A 15,255-nucleotide genomic window follows, 5' to 3' on the forward strand; every position below is an offset into this window, starting at 1 on the left:
AGCAGCTCGAAGACCTCGATGAAGAACACAAACCAAGGACCCAGATTTCCCTCGCCCGGACGCGGGTCACCGGGGCCCCCCTCTGGAGCCAGGCCCGGAGGTGGGGCACGATGGCGAGCGCCTGGTGGCCGGGCCTGTCCCCATGGGGCCCGGCCGGGCACAGCCCGAAGAGGCAACGTGGGTCCCCCCTCCAATGGGCTCACCACCCATAGCAGGGGCCATAGAGGTCGGGTGCAGTGTGAGCTGGGCGGCAGCCGAGGGCAGGGCACTTGGCGGTCCGATCCTCGGCTACATAAGCTGGCTCTATTTTCTGTCTAATAAGATAATTCTTCTCACTAAGCAGATTTACTTCTTTTAAGGGGTTTGGTCCTAAATGATCTCAGTAAGATATTACAGCTTGTTGCTGAGATTTGATGACCTATATTGAGTAAAACATGCTTGAAACTAGAATATCAACTGTTGCAAAGCTGTGTCATCAACACTCACAAGTATAAAACTATTTTTTTTAAAGTAATCATTTCTTATTTCAAGCATGAAAGAGACAAATGTGTCTCATAATTAAAACAGATGACAGCCAAATTGACTTTGCTGTTTTATTTTCAATGAAACAATAGAAAACACGTACTCATATAGTAGTACAGTTGGCACAGTATAGTAAACTGACAGTTAATATTTCAACATTTAACATCCATCCATCCATCCATTTTCTACCGCTTATTCCCTTCGGGGTCGCGGGGGGCGCTGGAGCCTATCTCAGCTACGATCGGGCGGAAGGCGGGGTACACCCTGGACAAGTCGCCACCTCATCGCAGGGCCAACACAGATAGACAGACAACATTCACACTCACATTCACACACTAGGGCCAATTTAGTGTTGCCAATCAACCTATCCCCAGGTGCATGTCTTTGGAGGTGGGAGGAAGCCGGAATACCCGGAGGGAACCCACGCAGTCACGGGGAGAACATGCAAACTCCACACAGAAAGATCCCGAGCCCGGGATTGAACCCCAGACTACTCAGGACCTTCGTATTGTGAGGCAGATGCACTAACCCCTCTTCCACCGTGCTGCCCAACATTTAACATTTCTAACAATTTTGAACAGAAATAGTTCATGCACATTCAGATAAATTCCTCAAAATTACAATTAAAAAAAATTTGGCCGGGGGCCGGGCTGTATATATGCGCACTAATTGACTGAAAGAGCACGCACTTGGCGCGATGATGTCATGTTATCGATGGAAAAATGCATTTTTAGACCATATAATTAGCCTGAGCGGCTACGAGACCCCGAGAGTAACAAGCAGTTGCCTTTCCATTAAGAACAATAAACTCGTTTTTAGTATAAGTTTGCTGGTTTCAAGAAATGTAATGCCGAGCGCATATCATTATGTCAAGATAATGGCACTAGCATTTACTTAATTTAAGCATATTTTTCAACATATTGAGCAAAAAGGTCTCTTTTTTTTCTACCAAGAAAAGTGCACTTTTTATTAGTGAGAATATACTTATTTTAAGGTATTTTGGGCTTCTTTGAGGTTAGCTAATTTTACTCGTTTTGGAAAGTCTTGACAAGCCAAATTTTCTTGTTCTATTGGCAGATAATTTTCCTTAGTTCAAATAAAATACCCCTCATTTTTGTATTTTTTTTCTTCTTGTTTTTGAACACTGACTTTTTGCAGTGCACTAAGTAAGGGTCTGTCTTTAAATACCTGTGGTGGTTGATTACAGCATCCACACCGCCCTCTGCTGACAGAGACAGAACCACAGTTCCCTTCTCATAACCCACATCAACGTAGAGACAGCCAAAGCCAGGCAAGAACACCACCTGAGCAGCGATCACACAAGCAGAAAGATGTCAAGTTAGTAAAAAAACAGTTGAAGAACTCACTCTTAACAAGCATCAGCTTTGAGAAAACAAACTGAATGCAACTTTAAAGGACCCATATGGTCCAGATGGCCCACATTTCATTAAAATGTTCTTATTGTGTATTTTTTGCTCTGCAAAACAAACCTGGCAGTTATTCCCCATAATATCAATTCGTTTTTGAGTAATCATTAGAACTGCACTAATAATGTCAATGAGGGATTTCTAATTACTGCTATGTTGGAATTATTATTAATATTGATAATGTTGTTGATATTATTAATTTTTGGTTGACTACTTTTGCACTGTTTTGTGTCATGTTTGTGTGTCCTCTCAATTGCTCTGTTGATTGCTACTCTGAATGTTGCTGGGCCGGGTTTGGTTTTGGAATTGTATTCCTATGGTATTATTGTATATTATTTTGTTGGATTGATTAAAAAAAACAAAAAACGCCCCCTTTCCATCGACAGGTTCGATACATCGCCGCGTTAGTGTGACGTCATCTACAGAACTGGAGCCCATTTTCCCACAAAGAAAGTGTGGATAAAGGAATAATTTAAAACCATTAGTTTCATCATTTATTTGTATGTTTTTGTCACCCTTGTCAATGACTACTTCCAAACTGATCTGGTTAACATCATGAGAAAAAAAAAATAGATATAAAAGAAACTTTTTGTGCTCTTCCATCTCCTGTGTTTCCTCATGCTTTTTCAGCAATTCCTCAAATATCTAGAGGAAAACATCAGTAGAAGAGGACGCAAAATAGAACACTTAGCGATTTACCTTATTTTTTTCCTAGTTTTTGAGCGCCGGGTCTGCTCTTTATTCCCAGTTTTTCCACAGGTTCTGACTCAAGTCTTTCTCCCCTTGAGGGTGCTCCTTATTTCCGGGATCGCATTTGACTTGAGTCATTTACATTTTTATCATTTAAAGGCCGACCAAAACTCTTTAAATCAGGGGTGTCAGACCCATTTTAGATCAGGGGCCACATGGAGGAAAATCAATTCCCAAGTGGACCTGGACTGGTAAAATCATGGCATGATAACTTAAAAATAAAGACAACTTCAGATTGTTTTCTTTGTTTAAAGATAGAACAAGCACAATCTGAAAATATACAATTTTTTTTTTTACAGCTACATGTTGCGGTAAATAGTATTCTATCTTCATTTGTCGTAATTTATACTTTCTGAATAAATGACGCGATCATGTTCATCATGATAACAGGTGGAATTGAGTCTGGCAAAGTTTTAAATTGCTACCATTGGTGTCAAATTGTAATCCATCAGAAGGTGAAATTAATACAAATATCAAAATCAAATTACAGGATATTATTAATGTAATTTACTCATTTTTGTCAACTGATGTACAAACATCATGTGGTTTAGTCTCTATATATGTAACAATGTACAACAAAACTTGTGAATTTGGACTCATTTCATTGATGACATAAGAAGTTAGAGGGCATACTTGCCAACCCTCCCGGATTTTCCGGGAGACTCCCGAAATTCAGCGCCTCTCCGAAAACCTCCCGGGACAAATCTTCTCCCGAAAATCTCCCAAAATTCAGGCGGACTCAGGTCCGTAAGGACCTGAGTCCGCTAACCCACAATAATAAACAGCATACCTGCCCAATCACGTTATAACTGTAGAATGATGGAGGGCGAGTTCTTGGTTTCTTATGTGGGTTTATTGTTAGGCAGTTTCATTAATGTCCTCCCAGCGCGGCAACAACACACAACAACAGCAGTCACGTTTTTGTATACCGTAAAGCAGTTTGTCTGCCGTAAACAGCAATGTTGTGACACTCTTAAACAGGACAATACTGCCATCTAGTGCATTTGATGAAAGCACTTTTGTGCGTGCCACACATCGATGCATCATCAGAGAGGGTGTTCAGCATGGTTAGAAAAATAGTGACAGAGAATAGAACAAGGATGGACAATTCAACCCTTAACTCAACAATGAGTAGATGAGTGTTATGTGTGTGAATATGTGTAAATAAATGAACACTGAAATTCAAGTATTTATTTTATATATATATATATGAAATACTTGACTTGGTGAATTCTAGCTGTAAATATACTCCTCCCCTTTTAGCCACGCCCCCAACCACGCCCCCGTCCCACCCCGACCACGCCCATCCCCACTCCCCTCCCCCCACCTCCCGAAATCGGAGGTCTCAAGGTTGGCAAGTATGTTAGAGGGGGATACATATTATTTCAGCATATTTATGTGTGCCCAAACAATGTGTCCCCAGTCCTCTGCCTAAACAGGGCACATAGCTCCGCCCCCTCTGAAGCGATGCGCGCTCTAGCGGCAGGGGATACAAAGAATTGCTATTGCGACATCTAGTGCACACATTTAGAAAAGCAGTTTCTTTCATTCAAAAATGTTAGCTCATTTTTATACTTAGCAAACTCATCTCACAGACCGGATGTTTGCGGGCCTGATCCGGCCCACGGGCCGTACGTTTGACACCCCTGCTTTATATGATTTAAAGACAGAATCATTAAAATGAAGGCTCCTTATTAAACTCCTCTCACTTGGTCCGGCCCATTTTGCGTTGGTCAATTTGACTCAAGAGGCCCATACTTTCCTCATATTCCCATCATTGGGAAATGTATGCAGGCTGACCTCTTCTTTAGTTGTATGACTACAACCTGCAACAATGCATCTGGCAAACATATTTGAGCACTCCTTCAAAATCTGCGTGAAAATAACTTGGTTAGGAATGAACACATATAGCGAAATATGAAATTGCCTCCAGTCTTTTGTCGGTGACGTCACCAGGCTGATGCAGGCCAGCACACATTTTGCAGCTAAAAGTGGGCGTTCCGAAATGTGCTGAAACTTGCCTAAAATCACTACTGTGTCTATTTTGGGGGTCCACAAATAGGGATGTCCGATAATGGCTTTTTGCCGATATCCGATATTGTCCATCTCTTTAATTACCGATACCGATATCAACCGATACTGATAAATACAGTCGTGGAATTAACACAATATTATGCCTAATTTGGACAACCAGGTATGGTGAAGATATGGTACTTTTTTTAAAAATATTAATAAAATAAAATAAGATAAATAAATTAAAAACATTTTCTAGAATATAAAAAAAAAGTAAAACAATATAAAAACAGTTACATAGAAACTAGTAATTAATGAAAATGAGTAAAATTAATTGTTAAATGTTAGTACTATTAGTGGACCAGCAGCACGCACAATCATGTGTGCTTACGGACTGTATCCCTTGCAGACTGTATTGATATATATTGATATATAATGTAGGAACCACAATATTAATAACAGAAAGAAACAACCCATTTGTGTGAATGAGTGTAAATGGGGGAGGGAGGTTTTTTGGGTTGGTGCACTAATTGTAAGTGTATCTTGTGTTTTTTATGTTGATTTAATAAAAAAAAAACCCAAAAAAAACCTATACCGATAATAAAAGGCCGATATTATCGGCCGTCTCTATACACAATGTTTAGGTTCAGAAATATAAAATAAGTGCCCATGTTGTCAGCATTAGAGGGGACATTTAAATCCTTAAAAAACACCATATTCATAACGACACTCCTTTCACAAGGACATCACGCATCTGATTGGAAGCTCCATCCCTGCAGCAACAACATGATCAGCTCCTCATGTAACAAAAGGGAGCAGATCCCCCGCTGAACACCTCACTCAGCAGTCATAACAAGTCTGACCTTTGATCTCTCACCCGTAACACCGAGGTCGGATGAGGACCCCACAGTAACCAGAGATACGCAGCCTCAGCCTCAACCCACAACCTGTGGCTGGCTAGACACAAGACTAAACATTACACATCTTTCTTGTTAGCCTAACCCCTGGCTTGCTCACTGGTCAGAGTCAAGGTACGCTGCCTGGCTCTCAACCTAAACGCAGTGGGGGTAAATACACTTAGAACCTCTACCATTCATTTTCAATACCTCTTGTCCTCTTTAGGGTCATGATTCATGAGTAAGGTGGAGATATACGAGCTGACTTCAGGCGGGAGGTGAGGCCGATTGCTACTCAGTGGCGGTACGCAGAAAGACACACATTCACACTTATAGACGATCTGGAGTTTGAAAACATGCTTTGGAGATGCAGAAGACAGTCTGAGTGCTCATGGGGAGAATATTCAACTCTACAGTTTTTAACCCTTGATCTCTTGACTGAGAGGCCAACATGTCAACCACTAGCCTAACATCTGACATGACTTTTACAAATTTAACTACGCTAATTTTATCCTAATACAGTGAATCCCTATTCTTTGCGGGGGGCATACTTGCCAACCTTGAGACCTCCGATTTCAGGAGGTGGGGGGTGAGGGGGAGTGGTTGGGGCGGGGGTGTGGTTAAGAGGGGAGGAGTATATTTACAGCTAGAATTCACCAAGTCAAGTATTTCATATATATATATATATATATATATATATATATATATAAGAAATACTTGACTTTCAGTGAATTCTAGCTATATATATATGTATATATTTATTTTATTATATATATACTGTATATATATATATATATATAAATAAAATAAATACTTGAATTTCAGTGTTCATTGATTTACACATATACACACATAACACTCATCCACTCATTGTTGAGTTAAGGGTTGAATTGCCCATCCTTGTTCTATTCTCTGTCACTATTTTTCTAACCATGCTGAACACCCTCCTTGATGATGCATTCTGTTTCGTCTCCTTGTTGTGTGCGCAGTTGTGCACTGCACTCTCTAAAAGCCCTAGATGTTATTGTCACATATGCATGTACAGTAGATGGCAGTATTGTCCTGTTTAAGAGTGTCACAAAATTGCTGTTTACGGCAGACGAACTGCTTTACGGTAGACGAAAACGTGACTGCTGTTGTTGTGTGTTGTTGCTGCGCTGGGAGGACGTTGATGAAACTGCCTTACAATAAACCCACATAAGAAACCAAGAACTCGCCCTCGATCATTCTACAGTTATGTGATTTGGCAGCCACGCTGTTTATATTGTGGGAAAGCAGACGTGAAAGCAGGCTGTCGACACGTAACTCAGCTCCGCCTGAATTTCGGGAGATTTTTGGGAGAAAATTTGTCCCTGGAGGTTTTCAGTAGAGGCGCTGAATTTCGAGAGTCCCCCAGAAAATACGGGAGGGTTGGCAAGTATGGCGGGGGGTTACATTGCAAAATCACCCGCCAATGGCAACAAACCGCGAGTGATTATTGACACACAGCTCGTTCCTCCCCCCTTCAAAGCCTTCTGCTAGCTTGACTTTGACCGTCTCCTTGATTTAATGTCAACATTTTCAATAAATAATGTTGTAATAATGATAATAATGACTGTTGTGATCATTGAACCCAGATTCCAATCCAACAAAGATCTTAACTCATTCTCCTTCTATGCCACATCAATATGGAATGCACTCCCAACAGGTGTAAAAGAAAGTGCATCTCTATCCTCCTTCAAAACCGCACTAAAAGAACACCTCCAGGCAACTTCAACCCTTGACTAACACCTTCCCCCTGTAAATAATCAAATGTATATACCGTATTTCTCGGACTATAAGTCGCAGTTTTTTTTCATAGTTTGGCCGGGCTCCAGTGCGACTTATATATGTTTTTTTCCTTCTTTATTATGCATTTTCGGCAGGTGCGACTTATACTCCGAAAAATACGGTACTTGTTCTTATGCTTTCTGATCTCACTATGTTCTCTGCTCGCTGTACATATCCTACCAAGTCAGACCTACACTGTTTCAATGTCCATTTCTCTGATGATGCAATTGTTGATGACTGAAGTGTTGATATCAACCCCCCCTCCCCCTCCTCCACACCCCACCCCCCGGATTGTAAATAATGTAAATAGTTCAATGTATATACTCTGATGATTAACTTGTGTGATGACTGTATTATGCTGATAGTATATGTTTGTACCATGAATTGATTTACGCGGACCCCGACTTAAACAACTTATTCGGGTGTTACCATTTAGAGGTCAAATGTACGGAATATGTACTGTACTGTTCAATCTGCTAATAAAAGTTTCAATCAATCAATCAAAAAAGTAAATTCAGGTCTACAACTCTCCCCCTCGGCCATTGCCAATTTCTTGCTGGTAGATAAAGTTAAAAGTTAAAGGTAAAGTATCACTCGGTGTGGTGAAATTACCCTCTGCATTTTGCCCGTCCCCTGCTCAGCGGAATTGTGGTTAGAGTGTCCGCCCTGAGATCGGTAGGTCGTGAGTTCAAACCCAGGCCGAGTCATACCAAAGACTATAAAAATGGGACCCATTACATCCCTGCTTGGCACTCAGCATCAAGGGTTGGAATTGGGGGTTAAATCACCAAAATGATTCCCGAGCGCGGCCAGCGCTGCTGCTCACTGCTCCCCTCACCTCCCAGGGGGTGGAACAAGGGGATGGGTCAAAATGCAGAGGGTAATTTCACCACACTAGGTCCAAAAACACCAACATTTTAACATGTAACATGTCTTTGAAAAACAAAACAAAATAATAGGAGAGATAAATTTAGACTTCTTTTTTATTATCATTCAAATTTGAACTTTACAGTACAGATAAGAACGAAATTTTGTTGCATTAGCTCATGGTAGTGCAGGATAAAAGAGCAATAAGGTCCAGATATAAATAAATAGATTACTGTACAGATAAATATATTGCACTTTTGCATATGCATCCATGTTTATGGATGTATGTTATATTGTCTTTATATTCCAGCAAGTTAATCCATTTTGGGGGGAATTGAGGGGATAATTTAATTATGATGCGTTCAAGAGTCTTACAGCCTGAGGGAAGAAGCTGTTACAGAACCTGGAGGTTCTGCTTCGGAGGCTGTGGAACCTCTTTCTAGAGTCCAGCAGATAAAGGAAGATATTACACTAGATAATTAAAAACATGTGATTTAAGCCATAAATTGGCCTCACACACTTGTTGAATGCATTAAAGGGGAACATTATCACCAGACCTATGTAAGCGTCAATATATACCTTGATGTTGCAGAAAAAAGACCATATATTTTTTTAACCGATTTCCGAACTCTAAATGGGTGAATTTTGGCGAATTAAACGCCTTTCTATTATTCGCTCTCGGAGCGATGACGTCACAACGTGACGTCACATCGGTAAGCAATCCGCCATTTTCTCATTTTCGTCGGTGTGATGTCGGAGGGTGTAACAACACGAACAAGGACGGATTCAAGTTGCACCAGTGGCCCAAAGATGCGAAAGTGGCAAGAAATTGGACGAAATTTGTTCAAAATACGAGGGTGTGGGGAAAGCCGACGAAATGGTCAGTCGTTTGTTCCGCACACTTTACCGACGAAAGCTATGCTACGACAGAGATGGCAAGAATGTGTGGATATCCTGCGACACTCAAAGCAGATGCATTTCCAACGATAAAGTCAAAGAAATCTGCCGCCAGACCCCCATTGAATCTGCCGGAGTGTGTGAGCAATTCAGGGACAAAGGACCTCAGTAGCACGGCAAGCAATGGCGGCAGTTTGTTCCCGCAGACGAGCGAGCTAAACCCCCTGGATGTCTTGGCTCACACCGTCCCTTATGCCACCGAAGATGATCAAGAGAAGAATATCGACCCTAGCTTCCCTGGCCTGCTGACATCAACTCCAAAACTGGACAGATCAGCTTTCAGGAAAAGAGAGCGCATGAGGGTATGTCTACAGAATATATTAATTGATGAAAACTTTATTCATTACTCGCGGTTTTACGTAAATTATTATACATAAACTGTGTTTACCAATAATTTAGCTTAAAAACATTTATTTTTTTCAATCATTCGAGTACATTCGGGTAGTCTTGTGTAATGCAGTATTTTGTGTCTATTTAGGTATGGTTAACCTGATTGCTGAAATCGTGGAAAAATATATGTTCTTAGCGTGCCTGAAATGGGCTGTCTGCACTCTCAAAGTGCATGTTGTTGCCAAATGTATTTCATATGCTGTAAACTTAGTTCATAGTTGTTAGTAATTTACTTATCAGACAGTGTTAAGCCGCTGAAATCCGAGTCTGAATCCGAGCTAATGTCGCTATACCTTGCTGTTTGTTTGTATTGGCATCACTGTGTGACGTCACAGGAAAATGGACGGGTGTATATAACGATGGTTAAAATCAGGCACTTTGAAGATTTTTTTAGGGATATTGCGTGATGGGTAAAATTTTGAAAAAAACTTCGAAAAATAAAATAAGCCACTGGGAACTGATTTTTAATGGTTTTAACCCTTCTGAAATTGTGATAATGTTCCCCTTTAAAGATAACACCAATAGGTACTCACTGCTAACAAATGATCATTCTAAATAATCGATAGAACAGTTGAAATAGGAGTCACTGTATAGTCTTTAGCCTGGTCATCAGCCTCGTACTATAACCGAGCTTTCGTCATTCCTGCATGACGGCGAAAGCGCTTCTCTGAGTCTGTTGTAATTCCGGTAACGACTTATGATACACATATATTGAATTGTGTTCACCTCGCTGCACGTTTTGAGGCTGGATTTTAAGGGAGTTGACTGTAGAAGCTAGCGTTGCTGTAGCAACAAAACCAGCATGGCGCCATCTTTCCCTGCGATATACAGTATGTGCTGTTAAAAAACTCAAATATTTTTATTTTATGCTTTATTATCACATATTTATAAATTACTATCAATCTAGCGTGAATAAGATGTGTCTTACGCAGAAAAAAAATGGTCTATTTAGACTTAGACTTAGACTAACTTTATTGATCCACAAGGGAAATTGTTCCACACAGTAGCTCAGTTACAAAGGATGGAAAGGGTAAGGATTTTCGGGAAAATGTTTTTGTTTGTTTTTTAATTCAAAATTTGCAGAATCTGCTGAATCGCGAATATGCATGAATCCACTATATGAGGAGACATGATGATATGATATGTTGACATGACTACCGTATTTTTCGGACTATAACTTGGAGTTTTTTTTCATAGTTTCCAGTGCGACTAATATATGTTTTTTTTCCTACTTTACTTCATTTTCGGCAGGTGCGACTTATACTCCGAAAAATACGGTAATTACGGGTTACTGAAGTACTTTGACTTTGGGGTGCTCAGAAAAAAAAGTCTTGAAGTTAGTTTGCAGAAGTTAAAAAAAACACAAACACAAAATAAACAAAACACGAAAACCAAAACATTGAAAGAAATAAAGTGGTACTTCAACTTACAAGAACATTGTGTTGCTCGACCGAGAACATAACTCAAAACACTTGTGTCTTAAATCGGCCTCGCCCACTGGAAGGAATTAAAATCAATTTAATCTGGGCTTGGCCCTCCAAAAATACCACCATTCTATCATGTAACATGTCTTTGAAAAACAAACAAATAATAGATTGGAAACATTGTTTAAAAAAGAGCATGTACTTCAAATAAGTACCGCAGTATTATGAAATAATGCAATAATATTGTTCAGCACACTTTTATAGGTGTGTCCTACAGTCTCCTTACATTGAAATATGTCTGCGTGCAACATTAACAATTCCTGTTGCACACAAACATATCTGATTGACAGACCGGAGAGGTCAGAGTTGACAATGAAAATTGAGTCGACCTGCTCAGCGGCCTTGTGGTTAGAGTGTCCGCCCTGAGACTGGAAGCTCAGCTGGAGGCGTGTCTTAATGAAATTAAACAATGGATGTACGCTAACTTTTTGCAACTCAACGCCAAGAAAACGGAAATGCTGATTATTGGTCCTGCTAGACACGGACATTTATTTAATAATACCACCTTAACATTTGACAACCAAACAATTACACAAGGCGACTCTGTAAAGAATCTGGGTATTATCTTCGACCCAACTCTCTCATTTGAGTCACACATTAAGAGTGTTACTAAAACGGCCTTCTTTCATCTCCGTAATATCGCTAAAATTCGTTCCATTTCTTCCACTAGCGACGCTGAGATCATTATTCATGCGTTCGTTGCGTCTCGTCTCGATTACTGTATCGTATTATTTTCGGGTCTACGTATGTCAAGCATTAAAAGATTACAGTTGGTACAAAATGCGGCTGCTAGACTTTAGACAAGAACAAGAAAGTTTGATCATATTACGCCTATACTGGCTCACCTGCACTGGCTTCCTGTGCACTTAAGATGCGACTTTAAGGTTTTACTACTTACGTATAAAATACTACACGGTCTAGCTCCAGCCTATCTTGCCGATTGTATTGTACCATATGTCCCGGCAAGAAATGTGCGTTCAAAGAACTCCGGCTTATTAGTGATTCACAGAGCCCAAAAAAAGTCTGCGGGCTATAGAGCGTTTTCTATTCGGGCTCCAGTACTATGGAATGCCCTCCCGGTAACAGTTAGAGATGCTACCTCAGTAGAAGCATTTAAGTCCCATCTTAAAACTCATTTGTATACTCTAGCCTTTAAATAGACCCCCCTTTTTTAGACCAGTTGATCTGCCGTTTCTTTTCTTTTCTCCTCTGCTGCCCCCTCTCCCTTGTGGAGGAACACAGGTCCGGTGGCCATGGATGAAGTGCTGGCTGTCCAGAGTCGGGACCCGGGGTGGACCGCTCGCCTGTGCATCGGTTAGGGACATCTACACTCGGGATGGTTTCCTGCTGGCCCCACTATGGACTGGACTCTCACTATTATGTTGGATCCACTATGAGCTGGACTTTCGCTGATATGTTGGATCCACTATGGACTGGACTTTCGCAATATTATGTCAGACCCACTCGACATCCATTGCTTTCGGTCTCCCCCTAGGTCCTCTCCAAGGTTTCTCATAGTCATTCACATCGACGTCCCACTGGGGTGAGTTTTTCCTTGCCCTTATGTGGGCTCTGTACCGAGGATGTTGTTGTGGCTTGTGCAGCCCTTTGAGACACTGGGGATTTAGGGCTATATAAATAAACATTGATTGATTGAAGCTTGTGAGTTCAAACCCCAGCTGAGTCATACCAAAGACCATAAAAATTGGACTGATTGCCTCCATGCTTGGCACTCAGTATATAGTGTTGGAAATGGGGGTTAAATCACCAAATGATTCCCGAGCGCAGCCACCGCTGCTGCTCACTGCTCCCCTCACCTCCCAGGGGGTGAACATGGGGATGGGTCAAATGCAGAGGATAATTTCACCACACCTAGTGTGTGTGTGTGACTATCGTTAGGACTTTAACTTTAACTTTAACAACAAGTAATGCTTGACCACCCAGTTTGTTGAGTCAGGAATAGACAGAACAAACTGAAACAAATCAAACACTTTGTATGGATAAATGTTTGTCTTTTAAACGTGTGTGGTTGCATGCAGCTGACGCTGGCTGCGCCTTGCGTGATGTGGACTGGCCCTGCGATGGAGCGGACCTGCCAGGTAGGCTGCTAACTGGTAAGACATTTTTCAAGCTTAGTTTCTCTGATTTGGTCGTCCACCTATTCTCCCTCGCGATAACTTTCTTAGTGGCCAAAGATGGAGGGTTAGGGTGGTGTCGATCTCTGAGCGGCACGCAAAAACACATGTTCAACTGTCTAATCAAAACTAATGTTTGTTTCCTTTAAGGCTGCACGATGAATCGACATCCAGGTTTTAATTAGTGCTGAGGTTTTTTTCTTCTTCTCCGCCGTCGCCGGCATTTGAGTGACAGACATGCTCGCCAATCACAAGTGTTGAGCCTCGCGTTTATTTTTCCCTGGCTTCAAACAGGGAGAAAGAGGTCTCACTCTGTTTATCTAACAGTAGAATTAACTGAGGGCAGTAAACTGTCAGAATAATTGTATCTAAGTTATCACAAAACTTTGTGTTGACATGAGTTCCCGGCGAGAGGACAAAAACTGTCTTTGATCTTACCAATCAAAAGGCTTGTAAAACTCCACCGTGTAGGATGGGGAGCGACATGAAGGTGTCGGTTTCTTTGATGTATTGCAATCCACAGGAAGATTTTGTCTTGACCCGAGATCTACAAAGCGGAGAGGAGGCAGGGCCTGACCCCTCTCCAGGCGACCTTTTCTTTGAACTGTTTTGAGACCGAGGGAAACGGCTGTTTACGACCTTTTCTTTGAACTGACCTTTTCTTTGAACGGTTTTGTAACCAAAGGCGATGGCTGTTTACGACCCCCGTCCCTTTAGAAACAGCTGTTGCCATGTAATCAGGGAAAGTCCAAATAAAAGAGGAGGCGTACAATCTTTCGTCAGAGCGTGGTGGGAGACTGTACAAGAGTACAGCCCAGACGTTTCTGCTCAATTCAGCCAAATTTAATTCTGTCTCTGTTTGATTCCTTGCTTCTTTGTCTGTTTAATAGATGTCATCAGTGTTTGAACCTGACATAAACCCTCTTATTAGTCATTCACAATCTTTGTCATGGTGTGCGTAGAGCAAGACCACCAGCCTTAAATACACAGAAAACATAGACAACCACGCCACTCGCCAGTGAGAAGTTCCGAAAAATAACGGAAATTACAAGGAAACATTTTTTATCACAAAGCCAAATTTTCCGCTGTGAGAATATTTCAACTTCAAATCGCCCAAATGAAGTCAACAAAAAAAAAACACGTCTGACATGGTTTTTCCAACTGGTGAAAAAAAGCACTTTAAGATGTTCATTATTTATTTAAGTTAAAATTTTGGTTGCAGAGATAAGAGTACATTGTATTTTTAGTTTGTTTATTTATGTAGGACAGGGGTGCCCATTACGTCGATCGCGAGCGACCGGTCGATCGTGGAGGGCGTGTCAGTCGATTGCCAGTCAGGTATTAAAAAATAGACTTAAAAATTAGCGATCATAAATCTTCACTAAAACGTCATTTTCGTCACTTGATTGACATTCACGGCACCCGAGGATCTTGTGAGATGACGATGGCTGCTGCGAGATCGTTGTCAAGAAAAAATGACCGACAGGAAGGCGAGAAACACTTTTTATTTCAACAGACCCTAGCGCCGTACCAGCCGTCAAATCTCTAAAAACCGACTGCACAGTTCCGATCTTCACAATAAAAGCCCTGCTTCATCCTGCCTGTGCTAACAAAATAAGCTAGCAAAGTACAGAGTTTGCCGCCAATGTATTTCTTTTAAAGTGTATAAAAACGAGTATGGAAGCTGGACAAATAAGATACCAAAAACCAACAACTTCCATGTGATATTGGATAGAAAGGAGGACTTTTTTTCTTCTCCATTAAAAAATGTGGACATTATCAGCACTACTTTGAATCCTGTCTGATTCCAATCAAAGCAAGTCATCAGAATCAAGTAATACACCAACTTATATTCTTGTCTTCATGAAAGAAAGGAATCTACATGCGTTAAACATGCTTGTATTAAAATTAAACAGTTAACTTGTAAACAAAAAATGTCTCTTTCATAAATAAATAAATATAAATTACATATATGAATGAGGTAGATCCCTTCGACTTGGTGAAT

The 15,255-nt window shown here is 40.9% G+C and overlaps 1 protein-coding gene across 3 annotated transcripts in view; it reads right to left on the reverse strand.

Annotated features, from left to right (window-relative positions):
- The window catches only part of LOC133595948 (intermembrane lipid transfer protein VPS13B-like), a 672,020-nt gene that overhangs the window by 33,149 nt on the left and 623,616 nt on the right, over positions 1 to 15,255 (reverse strand). For all 3 annotated transcript variants that reach the window (XM_061948790.2, XM_061948782.2, XM_061948793.2), the window contains exon 58: positions 1,711 to 1,826. In XM_061948790.2, coding sequence (XP_061804774.2) covers positions 1,711 to 1,826 — 116 coding nt within the window. The remainder of the gene's footprint in view (positions 1 to 1,710; positions 1,827 to 15,255) is intronic.

Source organism: Nerophis lumbriciformis, linkage group LG04 (assembly GCF_033978685.3).
Source record: "Nerophis lumbriciformis linkage group LG04, RoL_Nlum_v2.1, whole genome shotgun sequence".
Classification (NCBI taxonomy): domain Eukaryota; kingdom Metazoa; phylum Chordata; class Actinopteri; order Syngnathiformes; family Syngnathidae; genus Nerophis; species Nerophis lumbriciformis.